Below are 25,992 nucleotides of genomic sequence, written 5' to 3'. Positions count from 1 at the left end.
TCAAATTCTATCGTGTTTCATGGGCGGTGGGGTAGCCCCAGTGGTTAAAGCCTTCTCTCGTCAAGCCGAAGACCCGAGTTCGATTCCCCACATGTGTGGAACCCAGTGCTGTTTACCCTCGCCGTGATATTGCTGGCATATTGCTAAAAGCAACGTTAAACCATACTCACTCACTCCAGCCGTCAGGCAATGTTGGCAACTTTGATAGTCAGTTATCTCCCTTGCCTGGGAAAACTGGCCTGCCCACACTATAGTCCGTGATCCTTACCTTTCACTGTCTTTTTCGCGTTTCAAATCGTCTGGGTATGTTTATTTATTTATTTATGACTGACTGAGTTTTGGTTTTACGCCGCTTTTAGCAATATTCCAGCAACATCTCGGCGGGGGACACCAGAAATGGGCTTCACACATTGTACCCATTTGGGGATTCGAACCCGGGTCTTCGGCGTGACGAGCCAACGTTTTAACCACTAGGCTACCCCACCGCCCCTGTTTATTTATGAAGAAAATAAGACATATGTTCTTTGTATCCTTTAACCTAACTAGGAAAATTAGTTTTCGAGTTTACCATCCAAATTAAAATATTTTCAAAAAGACCACATTGAAACTAATGTTTTCCATTGACGGAGCCAAGGTGGGGGTCAGGGGGTTCGAACCCCAACCCCCTGAAACTTCCGCAGGAGCTGTAGCACGCTTTCATTTCGTGTACAACATTGTATACTAATCAATATACCACAGTCAACACTCAGGTAGAAATTGACTTTAACTTTAAACATTATGAAATGAGCTGTAGGCTACCTTTTCTTATCAACACGGCCTTGCCTCGAGCAAAAATACAGCTTTGCTTGGAGAAGAATTGCACAGCGATAACTGAGTGAGATATTGTGATGGTCTACAGGGACCGATAAGCGAGTATGTGAGAAGCGAGAACTGCAACGAGGCGATGTCGATCAGACTCACGAGCATGCACTAAGAATAGCCTCTCTTCATCACCATGGCAATAACATTCCAAGTCTTCAACTGATGAATCGACCGACATCACGTGACAGTCGAGGTCAAAGGGCAGATACACATGTTGAGTGGCACAAGGTGAGAGAAGATATGGAATTTACGTTAGGTCACACGATTAACGATCACCTATTTGGGTTCGTTGACCAATCCCCTGCACTGTTGATGTCTCGCTCATGCTTCACTGACTGAACCACTTGTAGACATGGAGATTACATACACGCCTGTCGATGAGACTGTCGCTTAAACCCCACACAGCGATATACGTAGCTGACTTCGCCGAGAGCTGTACAGTGTCTACTGCCGAGGTAAGACTTTCACGTGTTCAAGAGACACACCTGTGGCGATGTTACCCGACGTCGAATTCGGTCGTAAATGAATAATTGCGCCGAGGCGAGATCATGGACGTATACTATACACGGTTAACGGAATGGCGGAGTTCGATCTGAGCATAACAAAGACCGTGGTTGGGGAAGTGTTCGCTGATGTTACCAAGAGTTCAGATCTGTCACGTTGTAGTTGAATGGCCAGGTCTTGCTGAATCATAGTGTTTCATGTGGGTGGTGTGTGTCACCTCCTCCCTAACATCCCGTCCCAGGGTACATTCTTTGTTCCACCCACGGGGACTATCGGCTTAGATTTCGTAATCGGTGTGAGACGTTTGTCCCTACGGATAACGAAGACACAGCCAGCCGTGACACGATCTTTCACAACACAACTCTCACACATCAACCAACAGGCCTGAGTTACAGTTCAATGATTTGTCATTTCCGTTGGGCGCAAACTTTCAACAGTATTGTTTATTACTTGTGAGTTATCCGTGCGTACCTCAATACAACTGGCCATTACTGCTCTGATTGCCTACAGCGATCATCTGTTTGGTTACTTGTCACAGAGGGAGAAGGACGGAAACAGAAGTGGTTCCAGTCATGTGCAGGTCAGTTGGCTACAATAGAGACACAGTTCTCCGTTAATCCCAGGTATTGTGTAGGGATAATCCACCGCCCCTAGCGAGGTGAACTCAAAGTCTGGCTTGAGGCTGTCTGGCCATGTAAAACAATACCTTGGTTTCACAGTTTGTAGAAAAAAAGGAATTAGTAGGCCATATTAAACCAGTGAAATTAATGCTATAAGAAAAACATAAATCTGTCTCGGTCATGAAATAATGTTATAGCATCACTACCTGCGGTCATGTCAGGTAACAAAACAATAAGACTAAAATGAATGTCGATACATGAGCTGGACATTCTATTATAGTGTATATTGGTTTGAAATGTTCTAATGAATTGATACTTGAGCAACAAGATAAACTAGCATAATCACCATGTATAAGACATACATACATACATACATACATACATTCATACATACATACATACATACATACATACATACATACATACATACACACGTACGTACGTACATACATACATACATACATACATACATACATACATACATACATACATACATACATACATACATACATACATACATACATACATACATACATACATACATACATACATACATACATACATATACATAATTATTTACTAGGAAAATGTCCTCATGAAACTGAATCACGAAATGCCAGGGTGGTTAGTTAACGGAGGGCTGAGTCCTCTAGTGCTGAGGACAATAACAACGCTTTGTTTGTCCGGGCTTAAACTTTCTATCCCTGCATAGCGCTATAGTGCGGGAGGCGGTGGTAAACGCCGTCTCTTATGTGTTCCTTCGATTGCACTGCTCTGTACTCTACAAACACCGACCTATATGTTTGAAAGAGTCATTTTCTATAGCAGCTTTAATATTGCAAATACGACCATAACGTATTATTTGAAGTAGTGTGTGTCGATAAAGGATTACCCCTCAAGGTGTGCACGTATACGACCTATTTACTTGGCACCTCACCTCGCAGGTATAGTCAACTTTAGTCGTGTGTCAACCATACCCCCCTGTTGGTTTACAGCTGTATGGCAAACTGGTCGCATTGCTAGTTGGGGACACCGTAATGGCGGTGAATGTGGGTGTTGAGGCAGGGTACGCTCACCTTTTCCGATCACCTGGTATCATCACTATTTGCTTAAACACATGATAATATGATCGGAATTGCGCAATCGGGTCTGCTTTTAGCATCGATTTCTCATGGACGTGGAAGGTGTTTTGTCGCTTTTAAAATCAACCCAGAACATGTGACCGATAGTGACCATTAAGTGTCTCATGTGGAAGTAACAGTGATGAACTATACCCAACGAGGTAGTTACTGTGGCCAGATATTCCAGAAATGAAAATAAGGTAACTGATGAAACTGACTATAGTGTTTTGAGATTGACAGTTAGTTTCAAGATTCAAGATATTTTTTTGTAGAAAGGCCATATGACCAAAAGTACAAATGATATAACATAAAATTCTACAGTTACTTTTTTATGTTTTATGCACATGTATACGAGATTTAACAAGATTTAACAGAAAGAAGTTATTATTTGAACCACTACTACAATTTTGGATGAAACGCTCTCTCTCTCTCTCTCTTTCTCTCTCTCTCTCTCTCTTTCTCACTCTCTCTCTCCTTCTCTCTCTCTCTCTCTCTCTGTTACATAATAAACACAATCATACAATACATGTATTTCATTCAGCATTACATTACAGGGGGCGGTGGGGTAGCCTAGTGGTTAAAGCGTTGGCTCGTCACGCCGAAGACCCGAGTTCGATTCCCTACATCGGCACAATGTGTTAAGCCCATTTCTGGTGTCCACCGCTGGAATATTGCAAAAAGCGGCGTAAAACTAAACTCAGTCAGTCAGTCAGTCATTACAGTGTTTTCAAATGTAGGGATTATTACTAAAGACATTTTTCTTACTTAGATATCCACTTCTAGATAAAGTTAGTCCACGTCTTTGCTCATAGGTACTAGTGTTTAACAAACATTTTCAGAATTAAGTACAGACTTGAGAATTATACAATGTGAGAGAATCACTCTAAGGAGAATAAAGCCACTTCAGATAAGCACATTCTTTAACACGTGACTAAAGATATAAACAAAATGACCTGGATCCACAACCTCTTGGCTTATCCAAAACAAACAGTAACAATAACGATAAAAGAAAATATTTCACATGTTTGGCCCGACTTGGCCTCTTATAACATTGGAAAATATGTCTTTGGCGTTGCATTCTTAACAATCGTAGCCAATACTTAATACGTGACATTTGATAGGAAACCTAAAGTGTATGTTCCACACTCTCCCTATGATACAGCATTCGGCGATATATAACTAATATTGAGAACAAATTTACAAAACTTCCAATGGATAATTTCAATATTACTCCTTTCCTCCCAACTCAAAATTTCAGCCCCGTATGCATGAGTTGGAATTATGATTTTTTTAAAAAAAGTGAAAGCATCTTTTACGGAAAAGTCAAGACGTCTGTAACAGTACGTTAATGACGTTGTATCATGCGTATTACTACGTGGAATATAAATGAAAAAAAACAACAAAGACATTCCCACAATCATCATAAATTTACACGATGTTTCTCGTTAATAATATCAGAATTGTCCACATAGAGAAATCAATGAAATATAACTATTTCAAAATAACATTTGTAATGAAAACAAAACTTGCCATGTGATTGTAAATTGAAATGTAGATTATATTTTGTTTGAAATTACATTATTCAAAATGTTACTTGCAATATCAGAAGAAAGGAGAATGTTGAAATTTTAGTAATATGCGTCTTAAACATTATGTCGTGATGCATAAAATTAAGATGGTAGCCAGGTTTGTGTTTATGTATACATGTCAATGTTATCTCGTCGGCATCAGTAGGTCACAGACACAGGGTGTATGTATGGCGGTAACAGTGACAAATCTTGTCTTAGTTTTGCACTAGCTCCAACGTGAGAACCAGTTCAGATGTTGTTTGCATGGTAAAGACAATATCGACTTCATAGAAGTTTTGGAATTGGTTAAAATCCCATAATTGATGATTAGTTCATGGCAACCGACAAAACCAATCTTGTGAACACTATTGTTAATGCAAACAAGTTTTCCAAAATCTTGTTGTCAGTCGTTCACCATATTGCCTGATTGCATCGTGTCTTGGTGTCAGTCGTTTACCATATTGCCTGATTACATCGTGTTTTGTTGTCAGTTGTTCACCATATTGCCTGATTACATCGTGTCTTGTTGTCAGTCGTTTACCATATTGCCTCATTACATTGTGTCTTGTTGTCAGTCGTTCACCATATTGCCTGATTACATCGTGTCTTGGTGTCAGTCGTTTACCATATTGCCTGATTACATCGTGTTTTGTTGTCAGTTGGTCACCATTCTGCCTGATTACATCGTGTCGTGTTGTCAGTCGTTCACCATATTGCCTGATTACATCATGTCTTGTTGTCAGTTGTTTACCATATTGCCTCATTACATTGTGTCTTATTGTCAATTGTTCACCATATTGCCTGATTACATCGTGCTTTGTTGTCAGTCGTTCATCATATTGCCTGATTACATCGTGTCTTGGTCTCAGTCGTTTACCATATTGCCTCATTACATTGTGTCTTGTTGTCAGTCGTTCACCATATTGCCTGATTACATCGTGTCTTGGTGTCAGTCGTTTACCATATTGCCTGATTACATCGTGTTTTGTTGTCAGTTGTTCACCATATTGCCTGATTACATCGTGTCGTGTTGTCAGTCGTTCACCATATTGCCTGATTACATCATGTCTTGTTGTCAGTTGTTTACCATATTGCCTCATTACATTGTGTCTTATTGTCAATTGTTCACCATATTGCCTGATTACATCGTGTTTTGTTGTCAGTCGTTCACCATATTGCCTGATTACATCGTGTCTTGTTGTCAGTCGTTCACCATATTGCCTGATTACATCGTGTCTTGTTGTCAGTCGTTTACCATATTGCCTGATTACATCGTGTCTTGTTGTCAGTCGTTTACCATATTGCCTGATTACATCGTGTCTTGGTGTCAGTCGGTCAGCATTCTGCCTGATTACATCGTGCCTTCTTGTCAGTCGTTCAGCATGTTACATGGCTGAATCATGTTTTCCTGTCACCTGGTAACGAACACAACACATGCACAGTAGATGCAGGCCGGTATCTCTATGTAATCTCGACTAACAATGAGAGTGTTTTTTCTGTTAGTCATTTTAACAGCTAGTACACTCTTCCGCTCTCTTGTTACCAGTCATACAGTATTGAACATACCAGCACCTAGACCGCATTGACGCATCGCCATACCGGGGTTCAGGTAACACAGTCCCATCCGTGTGATCCTCACACCTTGAGCGTTCTAACACAGAGAGGACAGTGTTACCTGAGACGATCTATAACGGCAGTAATGTCTATGTTGTCCTTCATTGCTACACCCTCTTCACCGTTAGTCCACACGGCATTATACATCCCTTAATGTTATTCACGTTAAAAATGAAATGTTTCAAAATTACAAAATATTTCGACATGTTTATAATGGATATTTTTAGAAAGTAGATATGAACCTGTTCCTCATGTGCAGCAGCGACCGGATTTGAAACGAGCTCAATAGGCTATTTATAAGAGAATGACGATATAGAGAAGCAGGCTGTGGAATGAGGACTGTGAGAGGTCTATACACCAGCCATGTGTAGATAGTATGTGTTTGACTGTGTTTTCATATTCATTTTCAACCGTATGCATTACTTAGAGCGGGTACATCGACCTACCTGTGTACATACTGTCAGCGCACAGGGCTTGTGTACACAGCCTACACATCGTGATTAAAGGACGTTTACATTAGCCGTACTTGACCAACTGGTCACGTGACAGACGGGAGGTATTCTCAGTTTGAGGAACCTTGGTCTCATGAAACACATGGTTTTACGGATGAAGACATTAGTTAAACTGTACTGAAAATGTCGAGGGATTTGAATCGTTTTGAGTCAAGTTAAAAAAATGTGAAATCTTCCGAAATCCTTTTTGACATTTGGCCGGTAACAGATTCCTTCTGATATTCATATGGTAAGTTACCTAATTCTTAAAAGGCAGCACATTTCATTCCTTGTGGTTATACAACTTTTATGATTAATCTGTGTATCAGCCATGTGTTCTGTTGAATTTAATTTCTAGTAATATATAATAATCAACAATTATAGTAATCCAATATCAGAATTTATTTTTAATTTTCACAGTCACCACAAAATGCTGTTGATTTTTTTTTCGCATCACTTATATTCAGTTCCGTTTCCGGTTATATTCTGACTCGCCATAGCAACGAAATGTCATTCTGGAGCAGTATTTCGTCTTCACCTAACACGGGCGATGGGGTAGCCTAGCGGTTAACGCGTTTGATTCCCCACATGGGTACAATGTGTGAAGCCCATTGTTCTGTCCCTTGCCGTGATATTGCTGGAATATTTAAAACAGCGGCGTAAATCTAAACTCACTCACTCTTCACGAAACACGCGTAATGCGAGAACTAAACGAGCGAAAAGCCTTAATACGTTATACGTGCCTGCTCCCAGCCTGGGATTAGCGGATTAGGTGATCTCTCCGTCGCTGGTTGGAATGGTTATCTCCCATTTGACAGACACACATTTGACAGACACCCAATTGACAGACACTGAACTAGAAGGTTAATTAGGGTTACACCCACGGGTATAATGGAACAGTCCACTGTCTAGTGAGTAGAGCAGGGTGAGCCTGAAACAGGTTGGTTACTGAGAAGTTTGATTCTGTGTAAATAGGACTTAGTTGTTATTAAATGATAAATATTTTTAAATCAATCAATAATCAGTGCAGTGTGAGGGTCAATACTTTCCTTCGTGTCACGGTATGATATTATTGACTTCTAATTCAGCACATGTTACACATGAGTTTTGTTAACAAATGGGATGTCATGGCGTATATCTGAACCCAGAGAGAGTACCATGTATTAAAATGAATGCCGATATCGATAGCCTGATTCCAACAAATGTGTCAGCATTATGTGTGGCAACGTTGGGAGGTGTATGACTGTAGCATAATCGAGGTACTGCATTGTAGCGATATCAGATAGGAAGATAACGTATAAATAGCATAACGACCCTCACGTCTGTGGTGATAAGACGGCCGACTCAACACCCCAACACGAATTTATCAATATGAACTGGGTTGTGGGGTTGGATTAGAGAGGCTTATGGTTATTTTCTAAGAAAAAATAATCTGTATCATAAATTGCAATTGTAAAGTGTGTGACAAGTTGCTTGTGTTTCTGAATTTGGCGCTATGACCTTTTCTCTTTCTAAATAACAATGTAATGAAGAAATGTGCACTTTAATAAACGCATTTATACTTTGTGAACAAACGTGGTGTCGTCGCTATATGACGGAACAATGCCGATGTTTAGTTTCTGATGTGAACTTCTCAGAGGGAAATCAGCGAGAAGAGGGAAAAATGGGCGAATAATGTATATTTAAGTGCCAATGTTATGTACAGCAAATATAACCATGGGAATGGGCAATTAATGTAACGTCTTATCAATATATGGCCTACGAGAGTATGGACAAAGAAGTCCACTTGTAGAAATGGAATAGAGGGACTTGATGTGGAAAGTGCAGCAGGTGTCATTCAGTACCACCAGGTGTCATTTAGTACCACCAGGTGTCATTCAGTACCACCAGGTGTCATTCAGTACCACCAGGTGTCATTCAGTACCACCAGGTGTCATCAAGTACCACTTTGTGTCATTTAGTACCACCAGGTGTCATCAAGTACCACCAGGTGTCATCAAGTACCACTTTGTGTCATTTAGTACCACCAGGTGTCATTCAGTACCACCAGGTGTCATCAAGTACCACTTTGTGTCATTTAGTACCACCAGGTGTCATTCAGTACCACCAGGTGTCATCAAGTACCACTTTGTGTCATTTAGTACCACCAGGTGTCATTCAGTACCACCAGGTGTCATCAAGTACCACTTTGTGTCATTTAGTACCACCAGGTGTCATCAAGTACCACCAGGTGTCATTCAGTACCACCAGGTGTCATCAAGGACCACCAGGTGTCATTCAGTACCACCAGGTGTCATTCAGTACCACTTTGTGTCATCAAGTACCACCAGGTGTCATTCAGTACCACCAGGTGTCATTCAGTACTGCTAGGTGTTATCAAATAACACCAGGTGTGTTTATGCTTCATCGTTGGTGCCATTACATGTGCTGAGCAGATGATGAAAATACAATATTCTCAACATACCAAGGGAGATAACTGTATGAAATATGTGAATGGAATGCTGAAGTAATTACGCTCTGCAGCTAACATAATGCCCTCTGAAAACGTTTACCTGGTATAACATGCAACCTGTACTATATGTGCAGATGTTGGACCGTATACAGCAGGTTCGATCCTGACAGTGTCTGGACTTCCGGTCCACACCGGAACTTGTGTAACATGACATTGTCTCTGTTTGGATGGGTAGAAGATGAAGTAATGATGTGACTAATAATGCACTCTGAGCGTGATATCTGATATGATAAAGTTCAGCACAAACGGACTGTTATTTTTATCTTTATTATGATTGCATGGTATTACCGACATTAGGCTTTTCAAACAATACGTTTTGTAATTTCCCTTTCTGAGAACCGATACATTGGGTAACCAATATAAAAGATGCTTTGATTATCTCTATGGTTTTAATGAAAATCTTTCATTCACACCTGATGTTTCCCTTGTTGATGCTGAGAAAACTGTTGCTTAACATACTATAAATTGTACCAAAAATAATCAAATTAGAACAAATCCCTAACTATACAACTTTATTTTGAGATTGCTGTTATCAGAACCATAACATATATTTTTATGGCCCTAGGATGTAGAGTGAGTGAATGAGTGAGTTAAGTTTAACGCCGCACTCAGCAATATTCCACCAATATGGCGGCTGTCTGTAAATAATCCAGTCTGAACCAGAGTATCCAGTGATCAACAGCATAAGTAAAGATCTACGCAATTGGGATACGATGACATGTGTCAACCAAGTCAGCGAGCCTGATCACCCGATCCCGTTAGTCGCCTCTTACGACAAGCATGGGTTACTGAAGATCAATTCAAACGGGTACTTAACATGTAGAAGATAGGATCTGCAGGTACAATCAGTATCACCCACTGTCTAACACTGTAGCTCCCAATATGTCGCAATACGTATCGCAATACAATTATTCCTCAACATACAGGCCTAAGCGTTATTATCGGCAGTAGTGTAGTTTGTAGTTGGAGGCGTCTATGCTGTAATCCCATAGTTCCATCAGTTGTACGTTGTCATTGGTTTCTGCATTCCTAAGACACAAGACGCAGCCGGATGAAGTGGCTGGCAACCAGACCAGTACTTCCTTGGCAACACAACGAGACACTTATCGTTAGACAGCCTGAGGTGTTTCAGGTGCAAGTGGTTTGTTGATATAAGCTCGGCGATTCTTTCGAGTTAAAGTAGGAGCGCCTCCTTGGTGTATTGGACAGGGCGGCGAGGGTCGACTTTCTGGCCTTATCAGCCGAATGACGCTTGACGAATGTACATAGATATGTTGAATTCAAAACTGAATATCCACAGGCCCATAGTGAAAGACGTTTGTGTGTGAGGGAATATTGTTTTACGTCGCTTTCTGCAATATTCCAGCAATATCACGTCGGAGGACAGAAATGAGCTTCACACATTGTACTCATGTGGGGAATCGAACCCGGGTCTTCGGCGTGACGAGCCAACGCTTTAACCACTAGGCTACCCCACCATCCCCCTTGTAAATATGTATAATAGATGTTATTCTATTATTAGCATGATATGTGAACGTTCGTATTTTTATTTAGCGTAGAATTATCTGTTTTTGACACTGTCGGTATAACTATTCGTCGAGTAGGATGTAAGTTCAACGGCTGGTCCGTATATTTATATAAGATGGTAGAAATTCTTATAGACGCTCAGAGAATCTCGCATTCAGCCACATTTACATCATACTGCGAACATATTCTCATTGCGGATGTTTCTGTTAGTGCCTACTTCAATCATAAGTCTGTAAGAGCTGCATCTGAACTGTGATTATGTTGTTCTAAATCTTGTGGAACTGATATCTGGTCATGCTGATGGTATTCCGAGGTGAAATGTGTCTGGACATGTAGTAGTGAACAGTTGTCAGAACTAAAAATGTGCGATGTCGTCTCTTGCGAACAACTATCAAGAACGAATCTCATTTGGTACATCTTGATTTCGACAAACACATTTCCAGCCGTATTTGTTTAAGACTTCACATCAATTACCCAATTAGAATTCCCTGTTGTTCATAAATAACGTGATACTATGACATTGTCTTGGTGATTAATCACAATTGAGAACATTGAACCAATTCTTACGTTCTCTAAAACGTGATACATGGTACACAGCACGGTCTGAACACATGACTGGCCACTCGATCGGAGATCAATGTCATTAAAGTCAAAACAAATGTTTCAGAAAGAGTCAGCAGTGTCGGTGAGAACATAGAAGAACTGTATACCTTCACATGGCTGTGTATATTTGTATCTGCAAAGTCGACCATTCTCAGGTGTCCATGGAAACAGGTTCCGCTGGGATTAGGAGGCATAACAGCGGTGACAATTATACGAATGGATTATTATAAATCAATGCATCACCGTAATGTTGCATCAAAGTGTAACATGTCCACCCTTAACGCTGGTCTGAACAAAGTATCAAGTTAAACCCGTGAAGATCTGGGTTAGAATTGATCTTCAGTAACCCATATTTGTCGTAAGAGACAACTTACGGGATCGGGTGGTCAGGCTCGCTTACGTGGTTGACACATGTCATCGTATCCCGATGCTCATGCTGTTGATCACTGGATTGTCTGGTCCAGACTCGATTATTTACAGACCGCTGCCATATTGCTGGAATTTTGCTGAGTGCAGTGTAAAAATAACTCACTCACCATCAAATTGATATCATGCGATTGTTTCAAGCCCAAACACTCGTGTACATGTATGTCCAACTTACAATCTCATGAATATGGTGACCCTCATGTAATACAAATATGAATGTCTATTTAACATGCATAAGCTTTTTATGCCATGTGGATATGGAAATCCATGTGCTGTTACACAGGTCAAAAGCAACAACGAGTTGTAAGATAATATTTGATTGCACTTAGAGGAATAAATATTTAATGATCTCATGCAGTAACTCTAATTAATGTGTATGAATAATTCTGACTGAAGACAGACCACAATGTACAAACAAAGCCACAGCGCCTGTTGACAACGGTGTATATGCGAACGGATTATTGCTGCTGCATTGGCGATTGTAAACGTGTTCTCAGCTTATTTCAGGGGATCCCCTGCTTAACTACGTGGGGATTTCTTTCTTAACTACGTGGTGATCCCCTGCTTACCTACGTAGGGATGCCTTGCTTAACTATGTGGCGATTCCTTGCTTAACAACGTAGGGATAATTACTTACCTATGAGGGCATTCCTTGCTTCACTGCGTAGGGACGGCTTACTTAACTACGTGTGGATTCCTTGCTTAACTGCGTAGGGACGGCTTACTTATTTTACTACGTGTGGATTCCTTGCCTAACTATGAGAGGATGACTTGTTACATCATATCCTTCGTGTTTATCATAGATCTTGATGTTTTTACCCTCCCCGACAATGAATTCGGACGCGAAGTAGATTTAATATTGCTGAGTGTACGAAAAAAATGCAGGAATGAATGCCCCCAAACCGGAATCACAATCGAGCCGTCTCTCCCTTCAAGACCGTGAGGGGTTCAGGTGACTCCTAGCAGGGTGTTCAGAGATTTGATAAACCGTGGAGTATAAGAAATGCACTTTATCAATATCGTGAGAGTTCACATTGACTTAGTCTTCTTGACTGCCGCTGTTTACACAACATCGATTCATATGACGTCGGTAACAATACGAGCACACAGCGAGTAAAAATGAGTTATTTATACACACGTCAATCAACTGCGGTCTACTTGGTAAAATGAAACAACATATTAAACCAGAACAGAAAGCAGAACTTCTTTTGAGCGACAACAGCTGTTAGACCGGTATATCTCCAGCTCATTTGTTGAAGAAGTGGAGAGAGTGCGATCGGACAGACTGACATTGGTGGCTGGCAGGTTGACACTCAGATCCATGATATGCCCCACAGAACTGTCTAGTCCTGAGGTACAAACACCATGTATTCTGCTATGTGATACTGTAAACTCTGACAGTTTTAAAGAAAGAGCCATGTCTTTGTCGATTGTGATTCCCGTGTTACGACTGACTGACTGACTGAGTTTGGTTTTACGCCGCTTTTAGCAATATTCCAGCAACATCACGGCGGGGGACACCAGAAATGGGCTTCACACATTGTACCCATGTGGGGACCGTGTTACGACATTGAATTCCTAATTACCTTTCTCATTGAAAAGACTGATGATTCTACACAGTTTGCTTTATCGAAAACTTCAACTGAAAGCCTACTGAAGGTGATTTAGTTGACCCCTAAATATAGCTGATACTCAAATACACTGCGTTCATCATCTAACATGCTTGTCAACGAAGCAGGTTGATAAGGTATTATTTAACACCTTAAGGCTCTGGGGTGTTTATGCGAGTTGAAGTGCGATACGTGCTGTGTGACTTGATGTACGAGTCCTGTGTTGTATATAAATATCCATCTGCGTTATAACGTGACGATCCGGCTACATATGTACCGACAGCCATGGAGATCCGGGTCAGAATTGGTCTTTAGCAACCCATGCTTGTCGTAAGAGGCGACTAACGGGATCGCATGGTCAGCCTCACAGACTTGTTTGACACAAGTCATCGTACCCTCGTATGCTCATATATGCATGGTGTTGATCACTGGATTATGATTGTTTGGTCCAGTCTCGATTATTTACAGGCAGCCGCCATATAGCTTGAATAATGTTGAGTGCGGCATAAAACAACAAACTATTATCAAGACCCCACAGCATAAACACGATAATAAAGTCTCAGATATAATATTTACTGATATAAACACCTAACAAAATACTCGATATAATATCATTACATGCTCGTCTCAGTGTGGCGTTAAACAACAGCGCAGCCTACTAACTTTACTCAATGGACGACAACATTCTAATAACTGTATTTCATGTTTCTGTGTTCACAGCAAATGATTCAAGATGAGTGGGAATTTTTTGAACGAAATCGACGGTCTGTTTACTATTCTTGAGAGTGACGATAACACCACACATTTCAACAGGTGAGTGTCCCGCCGACACTGTCAGTTACCGCACGCACACATCTATAAACCTTAGACTACCTGTCCAAGTATGATATACATATGGAAGAAATATACACTACTCTGACTATATATTTCCTATAATGTAGCCATGATATTAATTAATAGAGGATATTATATGAGTGCCCGTGTCATAGGCCTACTATGATTACGACACGAGTGCCTAAATATTGGTATTTCCCGAGCGAGAACGAGGGATATACCGATATTTAGGCACGAGTGTTGTAAACAAGGTATGATATGGGCACGAATATAATATTCTGTTAATTACCGAAGTCGTCAAATTGAGGAAAATAAACCGAAATCCACTTTCAAACATAGGCTGGCTACCCTCCGTCGCCGCATGTAGCACGCAACGTCACAGAAGAAACGTGACGTCATAGCATTGTTCATGACGTCACGTCACCACTATAAGGGCATCGTATGAAAAATATGAACCCCGATATTTTAGCCCTCGTAGTTAATAATATTATTTATTAACATCCTACAGTGTATTTATATGTCGGAAGGCATACTGAAACGCAAAAAAAACCCGACATCGTGTGGGCGAGTATGGCTTTACGCCGCTTTGAGCAAAATTGCAGCAATTTTTCGGCGGGAGACACCGGAAAATGTCTTATGTCTATTTCTGCCGTTTAATAGGGGTACATGTACATGTGATTGGGTGATCTGTCAACCAACATTTATCATAAACGATGAACCAGTAGTTTCTTCTGCCGAAATTGATTGTAAACAAAACTAATGCTAATTTGTGTAACGAAACATATACATTTGTACCTCTGAACTATTTGATATGTGATTGGGAAATGTTGGCGCAAGGATATTTATGTTGCTATGTTTCTTACAGGACGGCCTGCGTCACCCACATCGACCACTTCCGGTTCTATCAGTACACGGTTATCCCAGCTGTAAGTCTTACATGGAGTTCTGTCATCTTCTCTGTTTAACCTCATTGTGAACAACCTAAAAGAAATTGGTCTGTACTATAAATTGTAACTTTGTATGTGTATGACACATTGCTCGTTTTTCAATTTAGTGCTGTAACATTTTCTAATTGCAAATGATGATAATCTAATGATGAAAAGTTTTTAAGAAAATCCTTTAAACTTTGTACTTGAAATAGACTTGTGTATATGTGCAGTTTTGTCTCGTCGCTATGTGCTGAAATAATGCTGATGCGATGTTAAGTCTTACTCAATCCACAGTTCTAGTACTGTATGACAAAGATCTAATATACTGCGCGATGTTCACCAATAATGTTTTGTTTGTAACTTGAGAAAACTCATTTGCATGAGGTAATATTGAGTCGATCTTTCCGTTGGTCAGAGACTACGTCGTATACACAACTGACGTCTCCTTCTTACAGGTGCTGATCAGCCTGGCATTTTCTTTGTTGAAGACGAGAAGACGGAAATTTGTTAACTTTCTCTATGGCAGACCTGCACTTGTTCAGTAAGTTGCCTCCGATGAACACTGAGTGAGTGAATGAGTGAGTATGGTTTTACGCCGCATTTAGCAACATTCCAGCGATATCACGGCGGGGGGACACCAGAAATGCTCTTCACAAATTGTACCCGTCTGGGAAATAGAACCTGGATCAACGGCATAACCAGCGAGCTCTTCAACCATTAGAACTTGGGACTGTGAGGTAGCTTGGTCGTTAAAGCGTTTGCTCGTCACCCCAAGACCCGGTTTAGGGGTACCATGAGTGAGTCCCATAATGCTGGAATAGTGGTGCAAGCAGCGTAAAACCCACTCACTCACTCATTAGTACAGCTTTACACTCCATGTCTGGTAAATACGAGAGTGATAACGATGATTTTCAGCAATTCAGTTAGCATGACTAAACTTACCTGTCTTTCATTATTTACATTTTGTCTAATGTTTGGACAGTCTTCACTGTACTAATTCTGATTACATATGATCTTGTTACAGCCCCATGGACGCACTTACCACATCTGCCAGCATATCCTACGTAGCGGCATTTGGAGCAACCATCTTCCTCATATATGAAGTTATATTCGAGCAAAAGTTTGCCTTCCGATATGAAGGACCTCTAGCCTTAAAAAGTACGTACACACCATCAGCACATTCATTTAGGGGATATGTTGATCTAACGTACTGCACATCGCTGTATTTGGTTGTCTCACTTTGGCTTGCCAGGAACCTTAATCATTTGTTGGAATCCAGGTTCGACTTGATTGTTTCTTGGTTGTAAAGTACCATGCCTGTGTTTGATGACGTCACTGATAAGAGCTGCATCACTCGGATAGACCAAGAGGTGGAAGAAATACTGTTCCGGGCGGTATTATACTCCAATCATTCACTGACTCCTGGATGGGCATATGGTGAATTAATGCAGTGTCATGGTCTGAACACTTGACTTGACTCGGGTCAATTCGCAATGCATTTCTGTGGCTGTCTACAAACTTAGATTGTATTATATACATATTAGTGTAGCAAGTGAGTGAATTTAGTTTTATGCCGATTTTAGCAATATTCCAGCAATATCACGGAGGGGGATACCAGTAATGGGGTTCATACATTCTACCCATGTGGGGAATTGAACCCGGGTCTTCAGCGTGACGACCGAACGCTTTAACCACTAGACTACCCTACCACTTCCAGTATAAGTGTAGGAACAAACAGTGACAACACAGTGGTATTGCCTTCGTTTCATATTACCTTAACAAACTCCTTTACTGCTAGATACACTCTAAAACTTTTGTGTTTTTTTGGGTTGTTTATCGCAGCACTTAGCAATATTCAAGCTATAGCGCGACTGTCGGTATATAATCGAGTCTGAACCAGACAATCCAGTGATTAACATCATGGCATCGATCTACGCATTTGGTTGATTTACACAGTTTTGGAGACTGCCAATTTCCTCAGTCGACCCAGCTGGTACCCTCATCGTCCATCATTGATGCTCGTTTCTATTCAATCTTTTGAATTCTGCTTCCAGCACTGGTCGTGATAGTATCAATGATATGGTACGGCTTCGTGTACTATCCAATCTTCGCTGCACTGGCCATAAAGTCTATCTTCAGTTACGCCATTGGGGCGGTGTACGTATGGGTGATCACCGCCGTGCAGTTCTACAAGACCTTTGAGTGTAACATTAGATGGGTAAGTTGTATTACACGGTTAATGAGCCTCGTGGTTCAAGATAACGTGGTTAATGATTGGTTGGTTGGCTGTTGTTTAACGCCGCACTCAGCACCTTCCCAGCTACATGGCGGCGGTCTGTAAATATTGGAGTCTGGACCAAACAATCCGGTGATGGCATGAGTGTGTGTGAGGGTTTAAGCCCCATTTTAGCAATATTCCAGCAATATCACGACGGGGACACCAGAAATGGGCTTCACACATTGTACCCAACTGGGGAATCAAACCCGGGTCTTCGGCGTGACGAGCGAACGCTTCAACCACAAGGCTACCTCACCGCCCCAGTGTTTCCAAGAGCATCAGGCAATTGGGATACGAGCCAGCGAGTCTGACCACCCGATCCCGCTAGTCACATTCGCCGTGATACATAAGGGATGGTGACAATGTGCATGTCATAACTCTTATGATACAGTGAATTGTATAACACAGAACCACTGTTACCGACATACAGACATCATTGCTAACGTAATACAGACCCTACCCTTGACGTTAGACAGAACCATTGTTGCCGTCATACAGACATGTTTTTTAACGTAATAAAGACGCTACGCTTGACGTTACACAGAACCATTGTTGCCGTCATACAGACATCATTGTTAACGTAATACAGACGTTACTCTTGACGTTACACAGAACCATTGTTGCCGACATACAGACATCATTGTTAATGTAATAAAGACGCTACCCTTGACGTTACACAGAACCATTGTTGCCGTCATACAGATATCATTGCTAACGTAAGACAGACGTTACTCTTGACGTTACACAGAACCATTGTTGCCGACATACAGACATCATTGTTAATGTAATAAAGACGCTACCCTTGACGTTACACAGAACCATTGTTGCCGACATACAGACATCACTGTTAATGTAATAAAGACGCTACCCTTGACGTTATACAGAACTATTGTTGCCGTCATACAGACATCATTGTTAACGTAATACAGACGTTACCCTTGACGTCATACAGAACCATTGTTGCCGTCATACAGATATCATTGCTAACGTAAGACAGACGTTACTCTTGACGTTACACAGAACCATTGTTGCCGACATACAGACATCATTGTTAATGTAATAAAGACGCTACCCTTGACGTTACACAGAACCATTGTTGCCGACATACAGACATCACTGTTAATGTAATAAAGACGCTACCCTTGACGTTACACAGAATCACTGTTGCCGACATACAGACATCATTGTTAACGTGATAAAGACGCTACCCTTTGACGTTGCACAGAACCACTGTTGCCGACATACAGACATCATTGTTAACGTGATAAAGACGCTACGCTTGACGTTTAACAGAACCATTGTTGCCGAAATACAGACATCATTGTTAACGTAAGACAGACAGTACCTTTGACGTTACACAGAACCATTTTGCCGACATACAGACATCATTGTTAATGTAATACAGACGTTACCCCTTGACGTTACACACCAAGAACCATTGTTGCCGACATACAGACATCACTGTTAATGTAATAAAGACGCTTACCCTTGACGTTACACAGAACCACTGTTGCCGACATACAGACATCATTGTTAACGTGATACAGACGTTACTGTTGACGTTAAACAGAACCATTGTTGCCGTCATACAAACATCATTTTTCACGTGATACAGACGCTACTCTTGACGTTACACAGAACCATTGTTGCCGTCATACAAACATCACTGTTAACGTGATACAGACGCTACTCTTGACGTTACACAGAACCATTGTTGCCGAAATACAGATAGCATTGTTAACGTAAGACAGACGTTACTCTTGACGTTACACAGAACCATTGTTTTAGTGATGCCTTTTTTTACCATTATTACTTGACCATCATTTGTCTATCATTTTACTGTCGACATAAGGAGGTAAACAACGTGATAATAATTGACACCGTTAGAGAAACCGATAGAGAAATATAGACAAAGTTGCCGATACGAACACATTCTTATTAGAATCAATGGTAGTAATAGTGGTGGTGGTTGTTGCACTAGTTATAATGGTGGTGGTGCCGATACCTGTAGTAGTAGCAACAACAGCAGGGGCAGTAGTAATCGTAGTAGACGTAGTAGTAGTCATCGAAGTCGTCGTAGTAGTAGTTGTAGTCGTAGTAGCGGTAGTAGTAGCAGTAGTAGTGGTAGTAGTAAGAGTCGTAGTAGTAGTGCTAATAGTAGTAGTCGTAGTAGTAGTCGTAGTAGCGGTAGTAGTCGTAGTTGTAGTCGTAGTGGTAGTTGTCGTAGTAGTAGTGATAATAGTGGTAGTAGTCATAGTAGAAATTAGTAGTAGCAGCAGCAGCAGTAGTTGTAGTAGTAGTGCATACATATATCTGGCATATACATCATTGGCGTACACAGGAAGCCCGCATGTTGGTAGTGGGCCGAAGTCTACCACACCTGTTCTGCCTCTTGTATCTCAGCGTCATCCTACCGATCAGGGTTTGTTCGCACGCTCTCAAAACTAAGAAGTATTTTGAGGCGGAAGAAACCGATCTTGATGTTCCCCAGACTCTGAAGTACATTCAGGAATCTTACCAGGGACTTCACGTCATCAAACTCTTCAGGAAACCAGCACCTAAACCCCGTAAGTGCATATTATCTGTCTGTTCCCGACCTGTACCAGTGCATATTATCTGTCTGTTCCTTTATCCGCTCTAAGAGCATATTATCTGTCTGTTCCCGACCCCGTAAGTGCATATTATTCTATATGCTCCCGACCCCCGTAAGTGCTTAATGTGTGACAATACCAAATCCGGTAAGCAGAGTGCGAAACAACCACTGGCCTCGCTAGCCTTTTGGCCAGTAAAACCCATCCTCGATAATCTCCAAGGTATACGTTACGATCACTCTCCACTATACCCTGATGCATCCACGGCGATGATTTTATTACCTTCCCTTGGCTGGCTCCGCATTCTCACAGTAGCCAATCAGCTAAGCCGCCGCATTATCCGAGCTTGCCGTGTCAACAAAGATTGGGTCGCACGTTGCAAAGGTTTGTTCGTAGTGCCACCTAGATTTTGGGGAAATAATAAAGACAAATTCACAGATCTGAAACTTCAAAAGAATATATGAAAGAACTCCTTCTACTTCTTCAAAGTACCTCTGCATCAATTGGTTGCCAAGTTTAAACGGTTCAGATAATTTTAAGGCATGAAAGTGATGAGTGATTTGTACGCTCGACTTCCTGAAGCGTAGGCACCTGGACTGGATAAAAAGCCGACAAAGGGAGGTAATAAAATCATCGCCCTGCCAAGCCGTGGATGCATCCAGGGTATAGTGGAGAGTGCTCAATGGCTGTCATACCCTGGAGATTATCGAGGATGGTAAACTCAGTCTGGCCAGTAATTCTCCACAGTCACTGGCCCGATTGGCTAATTGAATTGTGCATGGTGTCATTTTGTAAATATATCTCTCTCCCCGATTTGGATAAGTTACAACACGCTTTCTTCAAATCATGCAGGATTATGTCCTGATAAAGAAGTGTTAAAATCATATTAGTAGCTTAATGATGAAACCCGTTTCTTCACTAGCGCAAGAAAGCTAAAAACCACATATGTTGTTTCCAGGGAAGAAACATCAGAAGTTAAATCAGTGGCTAAATATAGTTTTTACATACGAGAGTAGCGTTTCTTCCCGACTGTGTAAATACATCTCGTGCTGACATTCCGCTTTGTTTGCTGGGCAAGTGATTTAATTCCTTCCTGGTTGTTATATTTAGGCGTGGCAGATAATTATGAATTTCAGCAACATGAGCAGAAAAATGCCCCAGGTTGTAATTATCCAACAAAGGAATGCTGTCTTGTCCTCATCGGTGCTGAGTGTATGACAATTTAGTCATCGTTTATGCCTGTTCTAAAACAGGTTAATGCACGCCGCGGAGGATTGGCCAGGAACACAGATCTTTAGTGACGCCGAAGATTCCAGGTATATTAATCCTGGCACTCAACAAGTTTCCCTGACTACGTTGATGGCTGGCACTCATAATCTCTTTGTTAATAATATCCCGTTAATGTGAAGTCACTGGATTGTCACGGTCGAGCTTCGGTGATTGACAACCGTCACGTAGCTTGAATAGAAACAAGCAAACAAAGCGGCGTAAAAACATACCTTCCACTCAATCTCTGAACGTGAATTCATATGAAACCTATCCGTAAACATAGTACATCGACTTAAATCCATGAGTACATTGTTTTCGTTGTAAATAACAACGTTCTTCCACGTTCCAGCCCTCCGGAAAAAATGCATGGACAAAAATCAAAACCGGGGCTGCTTGCTGCCATACACGAATTACTCTACAAAAATAGAACAGGTGGATTTGATGTTTTTCGGCAATATTTATGAATGTCTTATTGTATAATAGAGATTGGGAGGTATGCTGCGAAGCATCTCCAAACTGTTTCCAATAGAACTAGGAACACTGAATCAGTATAGTACCTTCCAAAGTTAAAATTCTGGATTCTGGCGTGATTTTTTGACGCAACAAATTCGAGTAGCCTAGTTCAGAAGAAGACTCGGGCTCGATTCGGGCGACTAACGGGATCGCTCACTCCATTCATGCTCCGGGAATCAGCAGTGATGTTGCTGCGGTATTAATCATTGTTTCTGTTCCAGGGTTTTAGGTATTCGACCCGTATCCTGTCTGTTCTCATGGTCGGAGTGTTCCTCCTCTACGTGGTAAGTAAAGGATTCGATCAACCACACATCGCCTAGTTGACCCCAGTCGTCTGAGATACAACAGCTCAAGGTGCAGGGTTGTGTCCCCTGGATGCAAAACCGGAGATTGTATCAGCAAGAATAACTCTCATGGCATTCGTGGCCAACTTTCCGACGCTGCTCACAATATCACCTGTGCATTACTGCATTTACCAAATACTTACATCGGTGACAGCATATCTGCGGAGGCGCTCACGCACTCTAAGCTTGAAAGTCACGGTTACAATACTCATTGTAAAGCTCTCTCGACAAATCCCGATAAATCTCACGCCAAACTTGGTTCATAGCATATACGTTAGAAATCATGCACAAATAGGTTCGAATACATCTTTTCAGTGACTTTTCCTGAAAAGATTAGAATTGCACAATTATACGTTGACTTCAGGGGGCTTCAGGGCCCGACCCGTGGCTGCGGATCTTAAACCTTCAATTTATTTTCTCTTGTGGGGCTTCGAAGCTCTTGTCGGTTTGGTACAGCTTTAGTGGTTAAAGCGTTTGCTCGTGTAGGCTGATGAACGTGTCCAATTCGGCTGACATTGGTACAATCTGTGGTACCCATTTGTGGTGTACCGTGCCGTGATCGCTAACGCTGATTATTGCTAAAAACGGCATAAAACTCAATTCACTCTCTCCGAGTATCCATCAAACAACGCACTGACAAGCCTGGTACCTTTTGTTCACAGGTCACATTTGGAGCTGTTGGGTTCGTTCGTGACGTTGCTAGACATCCTAATCGGATACGCAAACAAATATTTCGCCAAGCCTTTGGCCTAACGCCAACTGGAGATCATACCGAGCGGTTTGTTGAAGAGTCCTCAAGACTTGGATACAATAGTTGGCTACTATATGCTGACAGCGGTCAGGGTAAGTGGAGCGAGCCTGGCACGAAGTGAAGTCTCGGACGTGTACCATTTGGGTGTAAGTATGGAGCTGTTAAACTCCAGGACCCTGGGAACAACGAAACCGGGATATGACCCTACGATCTCACGTTGCTGACAGATCAAGGGACATAACTCTGTCCATTGAATTTAGTCAGACGCTTAGATGAAATATGTCCTGGAGAATAAGCAATCAATATAGTCCAATTGTTTTGTAGACGCTACGTATGCTTATGGGTGTTAGATACTGTTGGCACGGATGTTCTGGTGGTTGTTAGCGACAGAAAGTGAGCTGTGAAGAGTTTCATGCCTTGCAATCTCTAGTCATGTTTGTTTCCAATGTCCGCATGACCGCCTCCGTGGTGTACTTGATTAGAGCGTCGATCCCCGACCGCGTCATACCAAAAGACGTTAAAATATGGTAATTTGTTGGTCCCTGCCTGGCGCTCGGCATTAATGGGTACAACAAAGAATCGGTCGGCCTGGAGTCAGTATAATGTGTCTGAGTAAGTATTCATGCTTCACTGCGGCATGGTATCTCTCAGTAGGCTGCTGGCACTATAAAACCAGCTTAAGTCTGGGCTAGTACAAGCAGCCGCACATACACATACACACGCGATGCACGTCACGTATATGAGCTGAAATATTCTTGGCACGACGTAAAACCCAATTTCACCCTCACCTCCAATGTCAGATTAGACCAATAGTTTGTAATCTTTTACTCTCACGATGGCTCATACATATAGTTGGTTTACGAATATGGATGAGCCTTAACGCTGAAACATGTTGCTCAAGAAAAGTGTAGAGCACAATTCTTCTCCAAACCCTTGCTTTGATGTTTGGTGGTCAGGCTTGATGACTTTGGTTGATTTAAGCACCGGTGAAGATCTGGGTTGGAATTGGTATTCAAAGTAACCCATAGCGCTTGTCGCAAGGAGCCACTAACGGGATCGAATTAGTCAGGCTCGCTGACTTGGATTGACCACATGTCATCGTATCCCAAATTGCATGCAGATAGGATGCTCATTACTGCGCTGATCACTTAGTTGTCTGGTCCAGACTCGACTGTTTACAGACCGCTGCCATATGGCTGGTGCATCCTGCTGCGGTGCGGCGTTAAACCAAACACAGCCAGCTTACTTTCATGACGTAGTTCTTTGTTTCAGAGTGTGTGATCAACGTCCACGGTGCTGGCGCTGGTGATGGGGTTGGTGATGATACATGCTCTCATCATACAGGTAGGGCGATACACTACACCAGTTCTGCGGTTTGTGAGTAGAGCTTTGTGCAGAAGCTTACGTTGTACAAGGTAAGACAAACAGGTTGTACAGGTAAGAGGAACATGTTGTCGCCACTACACCAAATTATTAGGTTTGCGTAGTAGAGCTTTGTACAGAAAAACACGCTGCATTACAGGTAAGACAAAACAGGTTGTACGAGTAAAGAGCAACATGTTTCATACAGGTAAGCCGTACAGGTACACCAGGGGTTATGGGGTTGTGATGGTGCATTCAGCCAAAGGGCGGACAAACACGGTGTACAGGTAAGACAAACGGGTTGTACGGGTAAGAGGGACATGCTTCACAGGGTAGGAACCGTACGTGGGTACACCTGGTAAGCAGGTTTATCGTTGTTCTTTGTGGAGGTAAGACAAAGACGTTGTAGGCCAGGTAGTGTGGATAGGCACTTTGAGCATGTATCAGGGTGGTGTTTAGATCAAATGTTTCGTTTGGTTGAGATTCGTATTACCTGTTGCATACCTGTGAATACACTGAGCATGTTGGGCTCAGAGATGGAGAGTACACGTTCATATACTGTGTATGTCGCCTTGGAAGAGGCAATCTAGCAAGAGTTTCTTGTTTTGAGCTTCCAATGTTTTGAGAACAAATCTACTGGCCTTATATCGAGGTGATCACAGCCACATTCCGTCTCCGGAAGTACAGGAGGTAACGCCAGCCTTATGGTAATGACAGGTGGAAGCAGTTTTACGCCGAGCTTTCAGCAATAATCCAGCAATACTCTCACAGCGGGAAGGTTGACGTCACACGCTGTACCCGTGTGGGGAATTGAACTCGGGTCTTCGGCTTGACGAGCGTTCGTTTTAACCACAAGGCTACCCCACCACCCCATATGGTAATGACATCACAGAATTATAGATTCAGGGAGTCCTCTAAGAAATTAAAGCCTGGTGCCTCCTGTATTCCTTAATAATTCGTCATAATCAGGTTGTATCCCGAAAAGCCTCATGTAACTTCTAATAGGCATTACGACGTGTCCGTGTGGGTTCTTACACCATTTACAAGCTAAAAGGAATCTACGAAACATCGCAACTACCTCTGTCTAAACAACAAAGTTGTTATCCATAAGAGTCATATGCTTTATTATCCATAATCTCTCTACAGTCTGAATGGTGCTCTGAGCCTTCTCCCTGAGTCTCAGAACATCATGCGCGAGAAAATGCAATGGAACTTTCCGTTCCAGTTTGTGTCTCAATGTAAAACATTGTTTGAGTTGAACCTTCTTTGCTATTTTGCAGCTGGATGCATGCGTTTCTATCGGCTATCAAGTAGGCTACATCGCATGGGAGTAGTGATACCAAGGGAGATAAGTCACATTTGCTGAATATTTGCTGCAAGAGCACTCCTGCTTATTACTCACGCTCTTATTCTTTGACTTGAAGTGAACTTTTATGGGATCATTTCTCTCGTAAAACCATATAAGTAACATCAAAAAGGTTAGGACTAACTTAAAACCTCACTACCATGTTATGTATATATGTATGGTTACATCGAATGGTGACCTCTCCATTAAACTGGGGAACCAACTTAAAACCGTATGCAGATGAATTGCACGAGGATCATGCATCAGAAGTGCTGTAAAGCATCTGCAAATAGATCATGCATGTGAACAGCTGCGCGCG

The 25,992-nt window shown here is 41.8% G+C and overlaps 1 protein-coding gene across 5 annotated transcripts; it reads left to right on the top strand.

Annotated features, from left to right (window-relative positions):
• Positions 1-823: 823 nt before the first annotated feature.
• LOC124264772 lies at positions 824-25,685 on the top strand. 5 transcript variants are annotated; one of them, XM_046699554.1, is made up of 13 exons: positions 824-1,089; positions 14,178-14,270; positions 15,157-15,217; positions 15,676-15,761; positions 16,245-16,378; positions 17,275-17,438; positions 19,840-20,065; positions 21,708-21,790; positions 22,093-22,155; positions 22,878-23,058; positions 24,239-24,310; positions 24,955-25,035; positions 25,609-25,685. In XM_046699554.1, the coding sequence occupies exons 2-12, from the start codon at positions 14,191-14,193 to the stop codon at positions 25,020-25,022; spliced, it is 1,218 nt and encodes a 405-aa protein (XP_046555510.1). In that variant the 5' UTR covers positions 824-1,089; positions 14,178-14,190; the 3' UTR covers positions 25,023-25,035; positions 25,609-25,685. The 5 variants fall into 5 exon arrangements, with proteins under 5 accessions (XP_046555510.1, XP_046555508.1, XP_046555509.1 ...); XM_046699552.1 differs by having other exon boundaries at positions 824-1,316; XM_046699553.1 differs by lacking the exon at positions 824-1,089 and adding an exon at positions 1,323-1,945.
• The last annotated feature ends 307 nt before the right edge of the window (positions 25,686-25,992 follow it).

This window comes from Haliotis rubra, unplaced genomic scaffold, assembly GCF_003918875.1.
Source record: "Haliotis rubra isolate DU_JTF1 unplaced genomic scaffold, ASM391887v1 Scf940, whole genome shotgun sequence".
NCBI classification, from domain to species: Eukaryota; Metazoa; Mollusca; class Gastropoda; order Lepetellida; family Haliotidae; genus Haliotis; species Haliotis rubra.
Note: the sequence above shows the minus strand (reverse complement) of the source record. Positions and strands in the feature narration are given on the sequence as shown.